The sequence below is a fragment of the Capsella rubella genome, unplaced genomic scaffold, assembly GCF_000375325.1.
Source record: "Capsella rubella cultivar Monte Gargano unplaced genomic scaffold, Caprub1_0 scaffold_1, whole genome shotgun sequence".
Taxonomy (NCBI): domain Eukaryota; kingdom Viridiplantae; phylum Streptophyta; class Magnoliopsida; order Brassicales; family Brassicaceae; genus Capsella; species Capsella rubella.
This window is the reverse complement of record NW_006238923.1, coordinates 3,064,613-3,080,274: the sequence shown is the minus strand read 5'-3', so window position 1 is coordinate 3,080,274 and position 15,662 is coordinate 3,064,613. Positions and strand designations below refer to the sequence as shown.

Below are 15,662 nucleotides of genomic sequence, written 5' to 3'. Positions count from 1 at the left end.
GTCGCGTTTCAGGGTTTTAAAACGCTACCGCACTTTCCGAATCGCGTTTCAGGGCTCAAAGCCTTGTACTTTCTCCTCTCTTTTTTTGGGTTTAACTTGGAACATATGTACCAGCAAAGAAAAGCTCAACACTTTTGATAGAGAGAGAGAGTAACATATCAGCAATGGCTGCTGTAGATGATGTGAAGGATGTTGGAAGGACAGTAGAGGAAGAGCCTGTGTGTGAAAAAAGAGAAAGAGAAGAAGAGGAGGCTGAAACAGAAGCATTGACTCCGTGGGAGCAACACTCCAGCATCATAAGCATCCCTCGATTCGACTACAAAGCTCCCTCTTCTCTGCTTCATCATTCTCATGCAGGCTTCCTCGTCACCTGCACCATCAGTATGATTCTTCTTCCAATACTCTCGCATCCTTTTTAGTTCATATCTGTTAATTTCGTTTTGAGGCCATGACCTTAAATTTCTCGAATTCCTTGATTGTCTCCGATTTTAAAAGTTGTGGGCATTTCGAATCTTGTGTACTGGATTGAGGAATATAGATTTTGTGTTTAACAAGACTCGAATTGAGAGTTTAAAGTTAATCTGTTTCTGATTTTCACTTCTTATCAGAAAGAGAGAAAAGTGCTACCAAAGAGGTCATGTCCATCCTTGGAAAGGTATCGTCACATTGCTCTATCACTAGGGAGGAAAAAGTGTGATTGATAGAGAAACACTATATTCGAAATGATTACTAGTTGTGAAATTTAAAGTTTGTAAGATGATGATCAGTACTAGTGGGGGATTTAATTAGTGTTTAAGTTGGGAAATGACTAGTTCTCACAGAAATCAAACTTTTGATTTGTTCAGTATATTGGCTCCATGCATGAGGAGAAACCTGCAGTTGTAGAATCTACTGATATGAATGCGGCATCAAAAAAACAAAAACTTTGTGTACAAGAGATAGAGGAAGGCGAAGAGAAGACAGTACCTCTTGAGAATGATGTCTTGCAGGAAACAAGTAAGTATATTTCATTTGGGGAAGAGCATAGCCCAGTTTTAGTTTTTTTTTGCTTATGTTCTTGTCTTTCTTTTCTCTTTTTGGGCCGTGTTTAGGAGAAAATCCAAGTGTTGAGGATCCCGAATTAGCAGATGAAGAACACAATTCTCTTATGTCACTGGTTAAGCTGACAAAGAGTGGCTTGCTTCTCTTTACTTTCCCTGTTGAAAAGTTTCCCGATACAACAAACATCGTGTCACGAGTCTTCCAATCTATGGAATCTGGAGCTCTGAAGGCACCAATGTAAGTCTTTCCTGTGAAATGTTAGTTAGTGAACGCCTTAGAATTCAACTCTACCTTTAAATAAGCATGCTTATAGAGTTCTGATTTAGTCTCGTATAACCTTTTCAGGTCTGATAGTCCCAAAGAGTGGTTTCTTTTTCATATCAGACCTATTTCATTCTTTTTGGACCATGTCGTTATTAAAATACTCTGCTAGGAAATATTGATCATTATCTTCTCAGATTCCGTTGATGTAAGCATATTTTTGTGTCGAAACAATTAATTTATGATTTGATTGATGCAGCTGGTGCCATCGGATATTCCCAGTTCAAGCTACTTGTGGTTTGACAGAGAAAGAACTTCGGGAAACGGTATCAAAGCTTGTTCAGCGGTTTGTCAATGATAAAGACAATACACTATCAAAACCCGTAAAGGTAAGAAAAAGTTTGTCTGTAGAATCAAGTTTTCGTTATATAGGAGTATATGTTAAGAATTTTGTTAGATTCATGGCAATGGTTATTAACCAATAACCACACACCACATATAGTTTGCAGCTGGGTATCAGCGTAGAGGTGTGGAGGAGACGAAAGGAAAGATTCAGAAAGAAGCATCAGAGGTCCTAGATCAATGTCCGTTGCTGGACCGTATCAAATGCTTTGAAACTGTAGCGGCCGGAGTGACAGACATTGTACCAGATTCAGTTGTGGATCTCAAATCTCCAGAGGTAGTGTATATATATAGAAAATAGTTCAAACCTTGTTGCATCATCCCGAAAGTCTAAAGATTGGAGTAAAAATGTGCAGTTATGTGTTCTGGTGGAACTCTTACCGCTCTCTAGAATACCAAGTGGCGCCATTGTAGCTGCTGTATCAGTGCTTCCACATAGACTTGTTAGTACAAAGCCGAAACTCTGCATCAAACCTCTCGTCCCTGAATCCAAACACAAAAAGGGAAAAAACTGACGGGCACACATATCGTTGATTTGGGATTTTCCAGAGCCAAAAAAGATTAACTGAAGTTGTAAACTCTATGTTTGGTTTTAGATATGTGGTTTGCTTTCAGTACTGCAATGAACGTTAACATATGTATAACCAATGCCTTATTCAAGAGAGAACAAAGAATCTTTTCACTCTTTCTCTCGCATTAGTTTGCCTATCTCACCTTTGCAGGAGCAGAACTTTATATATATATTTTACAAGCTAAGCATTTGTTACAATGTTTGTCGCTATGTGACCCGTCTGAGTAATTCTGCACTGCCAAGCTTTTTTCACATAACTAAACTGCTTAGGCAATTACAAATTAATCGGTTTAAATTCGGGTTTTATCAAACCATATTTTTCTTATGAACAAATTTCGGTTTAAGCAATGTTCGGTTTGGTCCTCCTCTGAAACAGTCTTGGCTTCGGTGTTCCATCTTCGCGACGCCAAGAGCCTGACAATATTCGTTTGCTTCCCCATCCCACTGGAAAGAAGACAAACCCTAATGGGAACGAGCTCGTGTGGCGATGGTGAGAAGCAGAGGATTGAAGATGAAGAGCAATACGGTGTGTTGCTATACTACAAGTACACCTCTGTTCCTGATTTAGATGAGCTCGTTTCCTTTTATGAATCGAGCTGCAACTCATTAGGTTTACTTGGCCGAGTCAGGCTCTCCCCTAAGGGCGTCAATGTCACTGTATTCTTCTAATCTCCTGCTCTGCATATCCAATGTTTAATATTTAATTTAATCCTTTTTGAGTTCTCTGACTGTTGTTTCGCCTCTGATTGAGAATTTAAACCATAAATCGAAAAGCCTGATCCTTTGTGTTGAAAACCATTAAAAAATTGAAGTCGTTCACTCTTTTGAACTGTATTCTAGATAGAGTTCTTGAAATCATGTTATTGTTGGGGTTGAAGCTAATAACAATAAATTCAAAGCCTTTTGAGTTTGCTGTATAGTAAGCTGTTGAAGTTGAATGAAAGGAAAATAAAGGCAAAGCCTTTGAGTTCTGAGTTCTGTCGTTATATTTAGGATTAGAGCTCTCTAAAAATAGTTACAAGTGTAATCCATGTAATCCATCTTAACCATTAAAAAAGTAGACACCAAAAGTTTGAAGCTTTTTTACTAGACTTCTGTTTATACGATTGGGTTAACAGAAAGTTTTGTTTTTTGGTTAGGTTGGTGGGAAATTAACTGCATTGGAGAAACATATATCCGCTGCAAAGTCGAATTGTTTGTTTGAGGGGACCGACTTCAAGCTTGCACCTTGCCATCAACCCTTGAATGACAAAGTTGCTCAGGAGTGTGGGTTTACATCACTCTCCATCCGAGTTGTTGAGGTTATTGCCTTATCTTCCTTACCAAACATAGTGTTCTTATGTTAAGTTCTTGGCTACAGAACATGTGCGTAAGATTTCTATGCCGGGATGAGGACATATCCATGTTATGGTCTCCTAGCTCATCTGACAGAATATTTTATACTAACTACAAAATTGTGCATATTTCTTTCCATAGTCTCTATAATTAATGACCTTAATGTTCTATGTGCGTATTAAACCTTAAATCATATACTAGATTAACGGATGACTTGGTGTCGAGTTAAGCTTGTCTGTCTTCTCTGTATTTCAAAATAAATTTCCTTCTATTCTTATTTCACTTTTTTTTTGCATCTGATGGATGAAATTTTTTTTTTTGTCATTGTGTCGAGGTTCTTTGAATTTGAATGTAATTCAATAGCATTTTGATAGATTTGTGGCATTGTGTTGTGATTTGCAGGAGTTAGTGACCTTTAGTCCTTGTCCACCCCTTAATACCCCTGAAATTTCAAATGCTGGAAAGCATCTCTCTGCTGCGGAGTTTCATTCGGTCCTGCAGAGTGCCAGTAAGTTTCTGTTTTGTTTTATCACTTACTGCTATATTGCATTTCTTAGCTGATTATGTTTTTCTTTTTTGCAACTCAGCTGAACATCCGAATGGAGATGGGAAGTCTGAGGATAAGGAACTTGTTTTACTTGATGCGAGGAATCTGTACGAGACACGGATTGGAAAATTTGAATCAGAAAATGTTGAGACCCTTGATCCCGAAATCAGGCAGTATAGCGATTTGCCCACATGGATTGATCAGAATGCCGAGAAATTGAAGGGAAAAAATGTGCTCATGTATGAATAACAGTTCTTTGACATGCAGAGATTTTTTGTCCAGTTTAATTTCGACATCACTGAAATTCTTATGTGTTGGCAAAATCAGGTACTGCACTGGTGGGATCAGATGTGAAATGGCATCGGCATATATCAGATCTAAAGGCGATGGATTTGAGAATACTTTTCAGGTGAAATCCTGGATCGCGAATGGATTTGACACTAGTCACTGAACTTGGCTCGGCTGACTCCAGTAGTTATTTGTTTCTTGCAGCTCTATGGTGGCATACAGAGATACCTTGAACAATTTCCCTGTGGTGGGTTCTTCAAAGGGAAGAACTTTGTGTTTGATCACCGGTACATTTGTAGCATCTTTCTCTTCTAATCAACCAGGATAAAAATAATTATTGGTCCGGGTAAGTGGTAACATACGTTTACATGTCGGGGTTTTGAAGGATCTCAGTTGGGAGCTCAAAAGAGGATATAATAGGCAGCTGCCTTCTCTGCAACAATACCTTTGACGACTATTCTCCACGTTGCCGTTGCAGATTATGCCGGATGCTTGTTTTAGTCTGCAATCACTGTCGGGTAATGCACCCAGACCACTTTTGTTGATCAACTTCACAACGATTGTATATCCTGGACTTAAGATGTGCTGTTGCAGGTTAAAGGAGATATATATGTGTGTGAGCTGTGTCGTAAAAACGGAAAAACGGAAGTTCCTTTGATTCTTGATCCCTCAACCCAACCTTCTGAAAGCAATGGTCTGTTTGCTCATTTTTGTATCAAATAATGTTTGAAACATGAGAGGAGTTTTTCAAAGTTTTCTTATCCCTTTTTTCCTTGAATCTTTGTCGTTTCACTTCTGTGGTTAGGTGACAATACAAGACGGAAGCTGAGGATTTTGTGCTTGCATGGTTTTCGGCAGAACGCATCTGGTTTCAAAGGGAGGACCGGATCACTAGCAAAGAAACTGAAGAATACTGCGGAGCTTGTGTTCATTGATGCACCACACGAACTACAGTTAATCTACCAAACTGCTACCCCTCCATCCGGAGCATGCAGCAAGAAGTTTGCGTGGTTGGTGTCACCAGACTTTGATAAACCGAGTGAAACAGGCTGGACAGTGGCCCAATGCCAGCTCGATCCCTTGCAGTATCAGACTCAAACTGAAGGGTTTGATAAATCGTTGACATACTTGAAGACGGCTTTTGCAGAGAAAGGGCCTTTTGATGGTATTCTAGGATTCTCTCAAGGTGCGGCAATGGCTGCAGCTGTTTGTGGGAGACAGGAGCAGCTCGTAGGTGAAATAGATTTCAGATTCTGCGTGTTGTGCTCGGGTTTCACGCCGTGGCCATTCTTGGAGAAGAAGGAGAAAGGGACGATTAAATGCCCTTCACTTCACATATTCGGAAGCCAGCCTGGAAAAGACAGACAGATTGTGACTCAAGCCAGCTCAGATTTGGCGGGGTTGTTTGATGATGGTTGCGCCACCATTATTGAGCACGATTTTGGCCACATCATTCCTACCAAGTCTCCTTATATTGATGAGATTAAAGCTTTCCTTTACCAATTCATTTGAGGACTTTATGAACAAGGCAAAGACTCTTGCAATCAAAACATTTCTTGTATTTCCACTCTTGCCAAGTAAAAGTTATAAAGCTATATAATAACGACAAAGAAAAGAAAAAAAAAAATAGTGACAAATACAAAGTGTGACACCATATCCTAAACCAGTAACCACACTATCCCATAGTTTAAGATACAGAATCAGAGATTGATTCAGACGAATAAGGACAACAAAGAAGATAAAACAGAAGAAATAAGCCTTTTTGCATCAGAACTCAAAAACTCGAACTTGAAACTGGCAAATGTCAATAACAGTTGCAAAAGTTCCCAAACCAAAGGAATTCAATTTGTACTTTAAACTTTTTCAGCCAAATTTGAATCCGCCAGGGGGTGCAGCGGGCTGGTTTGTCCCAAAACTGAAGGCCTGTTGTGAATTTTCATTCCCGCCATCCTGCAGAATCTGCTCTTCCTCTTCTTCAGCCCAATATCTCTCCAATATCTTAACGGCCTTCTCATATATCTCGTTGTTATCATGGGATTGAAGGCTTTCCACTTTGTCCAACCCATCACATTCTTCTATTATTTGACCATAGAGATTCACCCCATCGTTTAATCCCATCTCCTTGTCAGTCTCACCAACCTTGAGAATGTTTTCAAGCCCCTCAAGGCACACTGTCACAATCCTTGGATCAGGGCACACAAGAAGATCGCATAGTGGCTTGATACAGCCTTGTGTCGCCAAATATCTGCGTGCAAAACAGTGTTAAGAGCATTTTTCGGTTTCAAGTAGATGATGGTATAAGTGGGAACACTATGAAATGAAGTTAGTTGTTTGCAAAATGCTCTTCAGAATAGAGATGACATACTGAATCTGCTCATGAGACCCTCCTGAGGTGGCATTGGAGATAGCCCAAGCAGCTTCCTTCTTTATATCGAACTCCGCATTTTGGAGCAAGTGCACAAGAGGGAGGATTATTCCAGCGCCAACCACAGCCTATTGTTTCAAATATATAAACTGATTAAAGCATTGATTTTAGCCTCTGAAACTTTGATGAATCTCGATATCTCAGTAACAAGTATTGTTTGGCCTATAGCAATAACAAATATATTATAAACAGGTTTCTAGCAGATATGTTATTGGAAAATATGGAAGTACTAAAATTTGCTCGCTCTAAATTCAAGAAAAGAGTCAAAATCATTAACTTATTCACTTTTCTTGCCGAATCAGAATGAAATAGCATACTATTCTTTCATGAACAACCGTCTTCTTGACATAATAAAGATAGCAAGAAAAAACTCATACCTCTATCTGAACTTTATTTCCAGCAGTAATATTCGAGATAGTCCAACAAGCTTCCTTTTTAATACTTTTCTTGTGATTTTGCGTAAGCAAATTATAGAGGTGGGGAAGTACACCACTATCAATTATAAACTGAAAAGCAAGGACACAGTCATAGTCAAAATCCCAAAGCAAACACCCAAAACAATTTTAGTCGTTCGTCACATATCTTACCTGTGTCTGAGAGTCATCACCAGTTACGATGTTCCCCACAGTTCGAAGGGCAGGAATGAGAACCGTAGGTGATGGATGACTTGAAGAATGATATATTAATTAGTATATTTGCACAAAATAAAAACAGTATACGGAAGGAACAAGAATATGAGGCAGTAAGAACATCAACAACCACTTTCCAAAAGATAATCAAAAAGCATCACAAATTTGAAGATAGCAACACCTCTATTGAGAAAGACCGACATATATAACACTAAGAATCCAAAGGAAAAAAAAAACTAAAGAGACTAAATACGATTAGAAATAAACAAAATAGAACTAACCCCAGAAGCTCTACAAGTCGTGGACAGACACCTGCCTGAATCACAGCCTGAATCTTATCATTAGGGCCATCTGAAAGGTAGGAGAGGGCCCAGCAGGCATCGGTGAGAACTTCTTCATCATTCAGATAGATAAGCTGCCGAAGAACTGGCAATGCAGGCTTCACCTGAAACATGAACAACCAACACTAGGCTTGAGTAATGATACGAATGTAAAGAAACATATATAACACTTAAAAAAAAAACTTGGGCTGTCAACCATAAGTTGTCTAAATATCAAAGAGAATCCATTTCTTTAGTCCTACCTGTTCAAATGGTGTTGGTGGTTTACCACGACAAAAGTTGGACAAGGTCCATGTAGCATTTCTTAACATGGACAATTTAGAATTTTCATTTAACTGAGCCAGCAAAGGCTCAAGAGCCCCATAGTTGAGAACAAGATTCCTGCAGTTAGGAGAGTCCCCAGCAACATTGCCCAAGGCCCACACCGCCTGCAATGGTACCATGTAAGGGTTTGTAAGAAACCACTAGACATTTTAGCACATATACAACGGAAAAGCACTTGGCAGACTAAATTCCATATCACAAAAAAACACACTAAAAGATCAAAAGAAACAACAAACAAACCAAATACGACCACGGAATTTAAAGGCATATATCCTAGTCATAATATAAAATGGAAGTGCACAGTTATCTAGCTAGTTAGTGGCAAACCTGCTCCCGAACGTCATCACTAGCAGAGCTAAGAAGCTGAACGAAGATAGGAACAGCCCCTTGTTCAATCACAACCCGAGTATGATCTGATGTTCCTGATGCAACATTGGTCAAAGCCCATGCAGCCTCAAACTGTAAACAAACTTTACGTTAAGCTACCAAACCATTCTTGAGTCTTTAAGGTGCAATTGATAGACGACAAATCTACAATGTGTGAAGTACAATACATACCTGCAATTGCGGATGGTCTTGCCTTCCAAGAAACTCCACAAATCGTGGGACAACCCCAGCTTTGATCACTTCATCAATAGGAGGACTACGCTCTGGTTATCAAAGCGAGGTACAAGCAACCATCAGATGTCAATAAAACACATATAACCGTAGAACAGAATAATAATTCTGAACAGAACCAATGTATACCTACCTATAGATAACAACTTTCTAAATTGAGTAGTGGCTTCTAGCTGAGCTTGAGGATCTTCAGAATAAACACCTTGTACCATCATCGGGATACCTTCTAGCTGTCAAAAGCACATGAACAGTATCAAACAGCTGTTTCCACGGAAACGAAATCTCACCTTGGCTAGAAATGTAACGCCTCCAATCCATTAACAAGATCATCAGATCAGATACTAGATATCCCGATATCTAACTAAAGGCGATCAGCATACATGATCAGATTTGTGGTCATAAAAGGATCCCAAAAATCCATAAATCTAATTCCCGAAAGCAAAGAAGCCAACTTTGATGGTCAATTATGAGATTGGGAGTTTTCAAGCAGCTGAGATCTAGAATTGAGGTGGGAAACAGAATCAAAGCCTCAGTTTTTTCAACAGTCAAAGAAAGATCTATCACTCACTAATCAAACCGAGAGATCCAAATCACAAAATTGGGCACAAAAGTATCGAAATTCAGAGCAGCCCAACTTACTCGTTTCTCAACAGCGGCAGCATTCTGGGGACCGTCGAGGCCAGCTCCGAGAGGCTGCTGCTGCTGCTGGAGCATCATCCCTTCGCGACGCTTCTTGAGGAGACTGTCCTCACGCTTGTTTTTCCTAATCTCGACGAGATTGTCCTCTCTTCTCCGCCTCGCCTCATCGGCATCGACCCCTGTCTTGTATATCTTCTTCCTCAGCTCCGCGCGTGTGCTCGGCCTCAGCGACATCGTTCGTTACGTCTTTCTCTTTCTCTCTTCCCGGAAACCACTTCGTCTGGATCTTCCTTCTCTCTCGCTATTGTCTCCTCTCTTTTGCGGAAATTGAAATTGGAGAAAACGGGATCGTGGAGGACGAGTCGTCTGGTGCTGCCGGGTCGGATCCGGGTAGGTGTTTGATTGGTTGTTGGAACCACTTGGATCCTTCCTTCTGACATAGAAGTGTTTCTACGCTGTCGCAATACTGTATTTAGTTGTTTAATTAGAGTTAACTGAAGTTTTTATTTTTTAGATAAAAAAGGGTTCAATTTTTTCTTTTGACGAGAGAGTGAAGTTTTATGTATTTTACTGAAGAACTGGTATGTGCAACCTCATTGATTTGGATTTTTGGATTTTTTGGATTTTGTTGAATATTTCTATGCAATCATATGGCAGCAAAGAACATTCTGATCCAGAAATAACCAATATGATAATTTAAGTGTTTGATACTTTGATACCTAACTTGCGATATAATAAGTTAAAAAAGGTTTGTAAAGAAAAATCACAACCCAACTAAAAAAAGAAAGGTATTGAATTACCACAAAATCATAAAAACTGAAGACTTTATTGTTAAGATAATTATAAAATCAGAACTAATTAATGGTCGCTAGTTTTGAGACAATGACTTTTTCCTCTGTCTCATTCTTTGACGTGCATGGTTCATAATCTTCTGGTAACATGAACTTCTCTCAAACCCTTCTCCGATTTTGTATCATATGTAATTATGTATTTGAAAAAACATTTGAAAAAACAATATGTATTTGTCTCGCAGGATTCCACAAGATCTTCAATAGATAACTGATGACTGCGAAAGCTGACTTGACGGCGTCAAAAGAGTTTTTTCTGTCGAGAAGAACTGAACTTAACCATGATGTCTTTGTAATTTCCCTGGATCAACTGGTGGTGATGGCTAAGACTACATAACGGTTTAGATATTCTCAGAATGTGTTGTAGTGTGTGAAACCATCTTGTAAGATAGTCCAGTTTATTTAATTTGTTCTAGTTTCTTCACGTTCCTTCCACAGTTTTGAATCAAAGTAGATATCGAGATTACAAGAAACTCAAAGTAGTTAACTAGTTATATTGCATACAACTTTCGAACTTTAGAAAAGGGTAGATCTCTAAGATTTTCTTAGAAGTTTTGAAATCGATAGGGAAGTGCGTAAGGACAGCTTCTATGAAGGAATATCTCATATGCGATCGAACATGGACTACGAAAATTAGAATCTGTGTCGCTTCTCGCGCGGGTGGATAAACCTCGAACCGTGTAGGATGGGATGATGAGCTTACGTCACCAACACGTCAAGTGGCGGTAAAAAAAACAAAACCAAACTAAGAAAAATAAGTTGACGAAGTCATTAGTTCGAACTTCGAACGTAACCCTTACACGTTTCAAGAAGTGCCTCGATTCAATATTCATATACCGATCTAATTAATTACTTTTCAAATTTTTATTTTTTTTTTGTTAAAAAATTACTTTTCAAATTTGATTGTATGAATATATATTTTTTAAGTATATATGAAATGGAACTGGAAGGTAGTGATGTAGAAACAAAATCGGGCGTAGGGGGGTGAAGTGGATAATGGTTGACTTGAGAGCACGTGCAGAAATGTTAGAAAACACGAGCACAGTTCAAAAGACAACGAAATCTGTCTGACCAAAGACATGTGCGCGAGTGCATGCTGTCTTGCCACGTGTTCCATCTCATTACACCACGCAAAAGTCTTTTTTACGTGTAATTAACAAACAATTACACTGAGCCCCAAAAAAAATAAAAAATATGATGGTTGAGTTTTTTTTTTTTTTTTTTTGTTGAATTACAATCTTTTTGTCAAAAAGGGTTTTTGTTTGCTTCTCGCACCGTCCACTACTAACTCAACAATCCGTGTTCTGGTTGTTCAAGTACCTCTCTGCCTGGCAACCGGATTGCATTTTCCTTCTCTCTTTCGCCGTCTCACACTCTACAAGTCTACATCATAATCCCATAGACGTCTATTGTAACAAAACCTCATTTAATTCAAGAATATGGGGGAGGGACTTAATTATCAAACGATAACTATGAAAGTGTTTTTTTATTTTACGAGCTGGTTGATAACTATGTAGTACACTATATAAGGGTAAAATAATTATGAGTGTTTGTTTTTACTTGTAAACAGCGTTGAGGGTTGTATGATATGAAGATATACAAAAAAAAAAAAAAAAAAAAAGAAATGGCAATCTAAATCTCCTCGGCCACATTCTCTCACACATATGAGGTTCATAATTGGAGTCACATGGTTGCATGTGATCACATTGGGTCTACCTTTTTAGCCACATATGGCCAACTCCACGTTTTTCCCTTCTTCCTTTTTTTTTTGTTTGTTTTGGTATGTATCTATCATTCGATGCATTTATATTATTTTAGTTAAAATAACAAAAGCACTTTTATACATATATAAGTTTCCTCGCATCTAATATTAAATTTCATTACAAAACCATATCATATGACCGAATACATTAATATATATATTTTAAAAAAACAACTGATATCATCCGTGTTAAGAAAAGAACAAAAGATTAATTTGCTTTTTTTTTAAGGAACAAAAGATGATGGATAACATTATTATGGATGAGATGGATATCTTAGTTGACAAAAATACTATATTGAAAATGCAAACATGAGTTCGGAATTATCTAATAGGTTGTAGTTTCCTTGCTCTATGTATTTTACAAATATATTTTACAAAGGTTAACACTATATCATACTCCAAAAGCTCGAATATCCAAATATGGTACTGAGATCTTGTGAAAACTATTTGTGAGAAATTGTTCTTCGTGTAACCAGGAAGACACAAACATGTTCCCCCATTTAATTTTGATATAGAAATAGGGGTGTGTGAATGCTGTATAAAAGACATATCGGGGGCGTAAATAAGTAAGAAAGAGCAGCAAGCACACGTGGGGGGTGGGGGTGGGGAAGTCTTAAAAGAGGGAAGAAAGATGTTCCAAGGAGAGACTCATATTCTCAATCGTTCCGTTCGTATCATATTGTTTCTCCTTATTTTGGTGCCCATTTTTTTCCTTTTCTTGTGGTCCTTTTTTAATTTGCTCTCACTCACTCTCTTCTTTCGATGTCTGTCATTCCTACCTAGTGGATTTTTTCTTTCTGACAACTTACTACTACTAATATAACTTAAACAACAACACCATAATCGAAAAATATTCAATATTGTCAAATTCTCTTGAAGAGTCGTAATGATATCCTTGTTGTGTTGGTTCTAATGTTGACATTCAAGAAGGTCCAAGTTGTTTTTATTAATCATTTAAAAGAGGGTTTAGAGAGTATTCTGATCAGGACAAAAACAAATACTACACACATTGGATGACATGTTTAGAAAAACTTTGAACGTGAAAGGAAAAAAGACTATCAGAAATCACATGGGTATCCCATTGGCCCCAAAATTAAGGTGGGTGTCCTCTACACGTTACGCGCACATGCTCTCTCTTCTCCTTCCTTCTTCTTTTTTTCTTTTTTTGAATTTTTCCAACTTGCAAATTATTTGTTTTTAACTTTTATTCTCTTCTCTACTTTTTTTTTTTTTGTTGCAAAGGTCTAATTTTGAATTAAGGGTTGAACAGTTTTTAGAATCGAGATTAGTTGGCTGTTTTGCTGTTTGTTTTACATAACTTTGATTATCTATGGAATAATAAAGAAGGATCAAAATCGATAACTGATGTATACAAATAAAATACATGAATTTAATAAATTAAAATCGCTTAAGACTCAAACCAAAAAAAAAAAAAAAAGAAGAAGCACTTGATCAAAATAAAAAGGGTAAAAAGGTAAAAATAATAAAGCTAATTAACAACTGACAAACTAACTGCCGCCGTTAAGGTCCGGTCAACGTCGTCCGTGGTGCGGCGGCGGTTAGAAGTTCGGCGAGAGCTTCCATAGCTCGTACCTGCATCTCTAACGCCGCTATGTAATCCGTCGCTTCATCTAAAAGGTTCGGTACGGAGACTTTCCGACAACCGGGAACTAACCGGCCAAGAATCTTGAGTTTTCTATCAACCGCCGGTAACTTAATCCGACTCGCGGCTTTTATCGGTTTACAACCACCGGTTGACTTCTTCGCCTTTCTGTGTTTCTTGAGCTTCGCTCGGACGCGGCTAGCTAAAAGCGCTCTGCTCCACCGAGTCGTACCTCGAGCAGAAGCAGCGAGAACTCGATCGGCCGTATCACGTATCTCCCTTGCCGCACCGGAGACAACTTTATCAGCCTCGTCGGTAGTGGTGGTGGATCTTTGACGAACACGGCGTAAAGCTTCGACGAGCTTGGAAGCGTAGATCTGCTGAACACGATTCGTTTTCCATCTCTTAAAGCAATCTTCGTTGATCCGTCGTGCTTCTAAATCCGCGTCTGTCTCAGATATCCTCGGCTTCTTCCGTTGAGACGATTCACCACCAGTGACCTCGATGTTTGGAAATAGATTCGAATCCACCATCAAACCCGACTACTGAACCAGAGATTAAAAAAGAACCAAATTAAATCTCTCTCTCTCTCTTCTTGGTGTCGTTTCAGAATCAGCCTCGAGATAGATATGTAAATCTAAGAGTCTCTCTTTCTCTTTGAGGTGCGTTTGGAATGTGACTGTTTTGGAAACAAGAGAAGATGAAAGGAGGAGATAGAGAGAGAGCAGTTTATATATCTCTCTAGAGCCGTGAAACAGCGGGGCTACTACTACTACTACTACTACTATACCACAGACTTGTTTCATATACATAGTTTAATACCATTTTTACCCTTTTTCACCGGTATTTGCTTGATAACTCCAAAATCCTGCCTTCAAATTGTCAAATTAATGCTGACCGATGCAAATATATCTATATACTTTCTAATCCGACAAAAAATAATATATATATACTTTCTAAGTTTTTTTTTTTTTTTTTTTTTTTTTGGACCAAATATACTTTCTAAGTTTATAGTACATTTTTCAGACTAGTGATTCCAAAGGTTATAGAAGAAAATATGTAGAGAAAGAAACGATGATGGTGATGAATCTGGATAATATTAACTTGCAATCACAACGAGTATGATGAATCTATGATGATTTGTCATAAGTAATCGTTTTTAGTACTAATCCCAATATTATTGGTATCAAACAACGGTCGTGATACTCACTCAATAGAATAACATAGCAGCACAAACTATTGTTGGATTGGATCAGTATGGGAGGATAATTATGTCGGTTTGTAAACACAATTTTAAAAGGTGAGAAAAGAGAGGGAGATAACAAAATAAAACGCACTCAGAAAGAAAGTGATGAAATAGGCAAACACCGAAAGAAAGTAGTAAAAAAGCATTCCATGTGACCATTCTCTCATGGGGCTGCTGCCATATACGAAAGAAAAAGAAAAGGATCGCTTTTGTTCTTGTTGTAAACCACCTTTACTGTCTCACTTGTTTAAAGTTTGTGGACAAGTTTCGGCCAACAAGCTAAGTTTCCACTATGTGGGATTGTTGTTTCTATGTCTCCAATTGATACCTCAAATCAAATCTATAGAGTAATGAATGGAGTTGCATGTAGTCTAAATAGGAATATCATATACATAAAAGTTTTCAAAGATTTAATGAGTAGAGAAAACCCATTAACTTAATCATTCAATTAGTACATATTTTTGTTTTCATACAATCTTTACAAAAGAAAAAATAAATCAATCCTTTTAGAATGGAAGATATGTCACTGCATGATCTAGGTAGCAACCAATGTAAAACATTTTTGTAATCAATTTTTTTTTTTGCACATTGCTGTGGAATCACGAGGGAAAACCTAACAAAAAAAAATATGATATGCTGAGGAGGAATATGATATTATGTGTGCATTTATTTAATGTAAATAAATTGTAAATGTGTGGGTTAATGCAAAGAAGAAGAAGAAGAAGAAGAAGATCTTGAAGAGAATCTAAAAGGGTCCTTTTTATCTGTGGCTGGCCAGAGAG

General features: G+C 38.0%; 4 protein-coding genes across 4 annotated transcripts; 2 read left to right on the top strand and 2 right to left on the bottom strand.

The window, feature by feature from the left end:
- The first annotated feature begins 66 nt into the window (after positions 1–66).
- Positions 67–2,391, top strand: LOC17897518. Its single transcript, XM_006305140.2, has 7 exons — positions 67–381; positions 609–655; positions 846–996; positions 1,092–1,278; positions 1,562–1,691; positions 1,805–1,981; positions 2,061–2,391. Exons 1-7 carry the CDS (start codon positions 165–167, stop codon positions 2,217–2,219), a joined length of 1,068 nt encoding a protein of 355 aa, XP_006305202.1. The 5' UTR covers positions 67–164; the 3' UTR covers positions 2,220–2,391.
- Positions 2,392–2,669: 278 nt separating this feature from the next.
- LOC17899547 (rhodanese-like domain-containing protein 6) lies at positions 2,670–6,006 on the top strand. The gene is made up of 9 exons (XM_023788958.1): positions 2,670–2,932; positions 3,415–3,576; positions 4,013–4,118; positions 4,198–4,396; positions 4,485–4,566; positions 4,650–4,732; positions 4,831–4,963; positions 5,040–5,139; positions 5,251–6,006. Exons 1-9 carry the CDS (start codon positions 2,741–2,743, stop codon positions 5,955–5,957), a joined length of 1,764 nt encoding a protein of 587 aa, XP_023644726.1. The 5' UTR covers positions 2,670–2,740; the 3' UTR covers positions 5,958–6,006.
- A 17-nt stretch (positions 6,007–6,023) lies between these two features.
- On the bottom strand, positions 6,024–9,954 carry LOC17900071 (importin subunit alpha-4). The gene is made up of 10 exons (XM_006304647.2): positions 9,422–9,954; positions 8,916–9,012; positions 8,723–8,814; positions 8,492–8,623; positions 8,083–8,268; positions 7,781–7,944; positions 7,458–7,536; positions 7,248–7,376; positions 6,811–6,938; positions 6,024–6,690 (listed from the first exon to the last, which is right to left on the bottom strand). The coding sequence occupies exons 1-10, from the start codon at positions 9,653–9,655 to the stop codon at positions 6,309–6,311; spliced, it is 1,623 nt and encodes a 540-aa protein (XP_006304709.1). The 5' UTR covers positions 9,656–9,954; the 3' UTR covers positions 6,024–6,308.
- Positions 9,955–13,360: 3,406 nt separating this feature from the next.
- LOC17899101 (transcription factor bHLH149) lies at positions 13,361–14,404 on the bottom strand. Its single transcript, XM_006304148.2, has one exon. It carries the CDS (start codon positions 14,165–14,167, stop codon positions 13,553–13,555), a length of 615 nt encoding a protein of 204 aa, XP_006304210.1. The 5' UTR covers positions 14,168–14,404; the 3' UTR covers positions 13,361–13,552.
- Between the last annotated feature and the right edge of the window lie 1,258 nt (positions 14,405–15,662).

What these genes read in the sequence shown, in the direction of transcription:
- LOC17897518 (XM_006305140.2), top strand. Translation starts at nt 165, where the DNA reads ATGGCTGCTGTAGATGATGTGAAGGATGTTGGAAGGACAGTAGAGGAA. An exon ending in TGATGTCTTGCAGGAAACAA is followed by an intron (nt 997 to 1,091) that starts GTAAGTATATTT and finishes GGCCGTGTTTAG; the next exon opens with GAGAAAATCCAAGTGTTGAG. An exon ending in TGGATCTCAAATCTCCAGAG is followed by an intron (nt 1,982 to 2,060) that starts GTAGTGTATATA and finishes AAAAATGTGCAG; the next exon opens with TTATGTGTTCTGGTGGAACT.
- LOC17899547 (XM_023788958.1), top strand. Translation starts at nt 2,741, where the DNA reads ATGGGAACGAGCTCGTGTGGCGATGGTGAGAAGCAGAGGATTGAAGAT. An exon ending in TAGTCTGCAATCACTGTCGG is followed by an intron (nt 4,964 to 5,039) that starts GTAATGCACCCA and finishes GTGCTGTTGCAG; the next exon opens with GTTAAAGGAGATATATATGT. An exon ending in CCAACCTTCTGAAAGCAATG is followed by an intron (nt 5,140 to 5,250) that starts GTCTGTTTGCTC and finishes TTCTGTGGTTAG; the next exon opens with GTGACAATACAAGACGGAAG.
- LOC17900071 (XM_006304647.2), bottom strand. Translation starts at nt 9,655, where the DNA reads ATGTCGCTGAGGCCGAGCACACGCGCGGAGCTGAGGAAGAAGATATAC. An exon ending in AAGACCATCCGCAATTGCAG is followed by an intron (nt 8,624 to 8,722) that starts GTATGTATTGTA and finishes GTTTGTTTACAG; the next exon opens with TTTGAGGCTGCATGGGCTTT. An exon ending in GTGATGACGTTCGGGAGCAG is followed by an intron (nt 8,269 to 8,491) that starts GTTTGCCACTAA and finishes GTACCATTGCAG; the next exon opens with GCGGTGTGGGCCTTGGGCAA.
- LOC17899101 (XM_006304148.2), bottom strand. Translation starts at nt 14,167, where the DNA reads ATGGTGGATTCGAATCTATTTCCAAACATCGAGGTCACTGGTGGTGAA.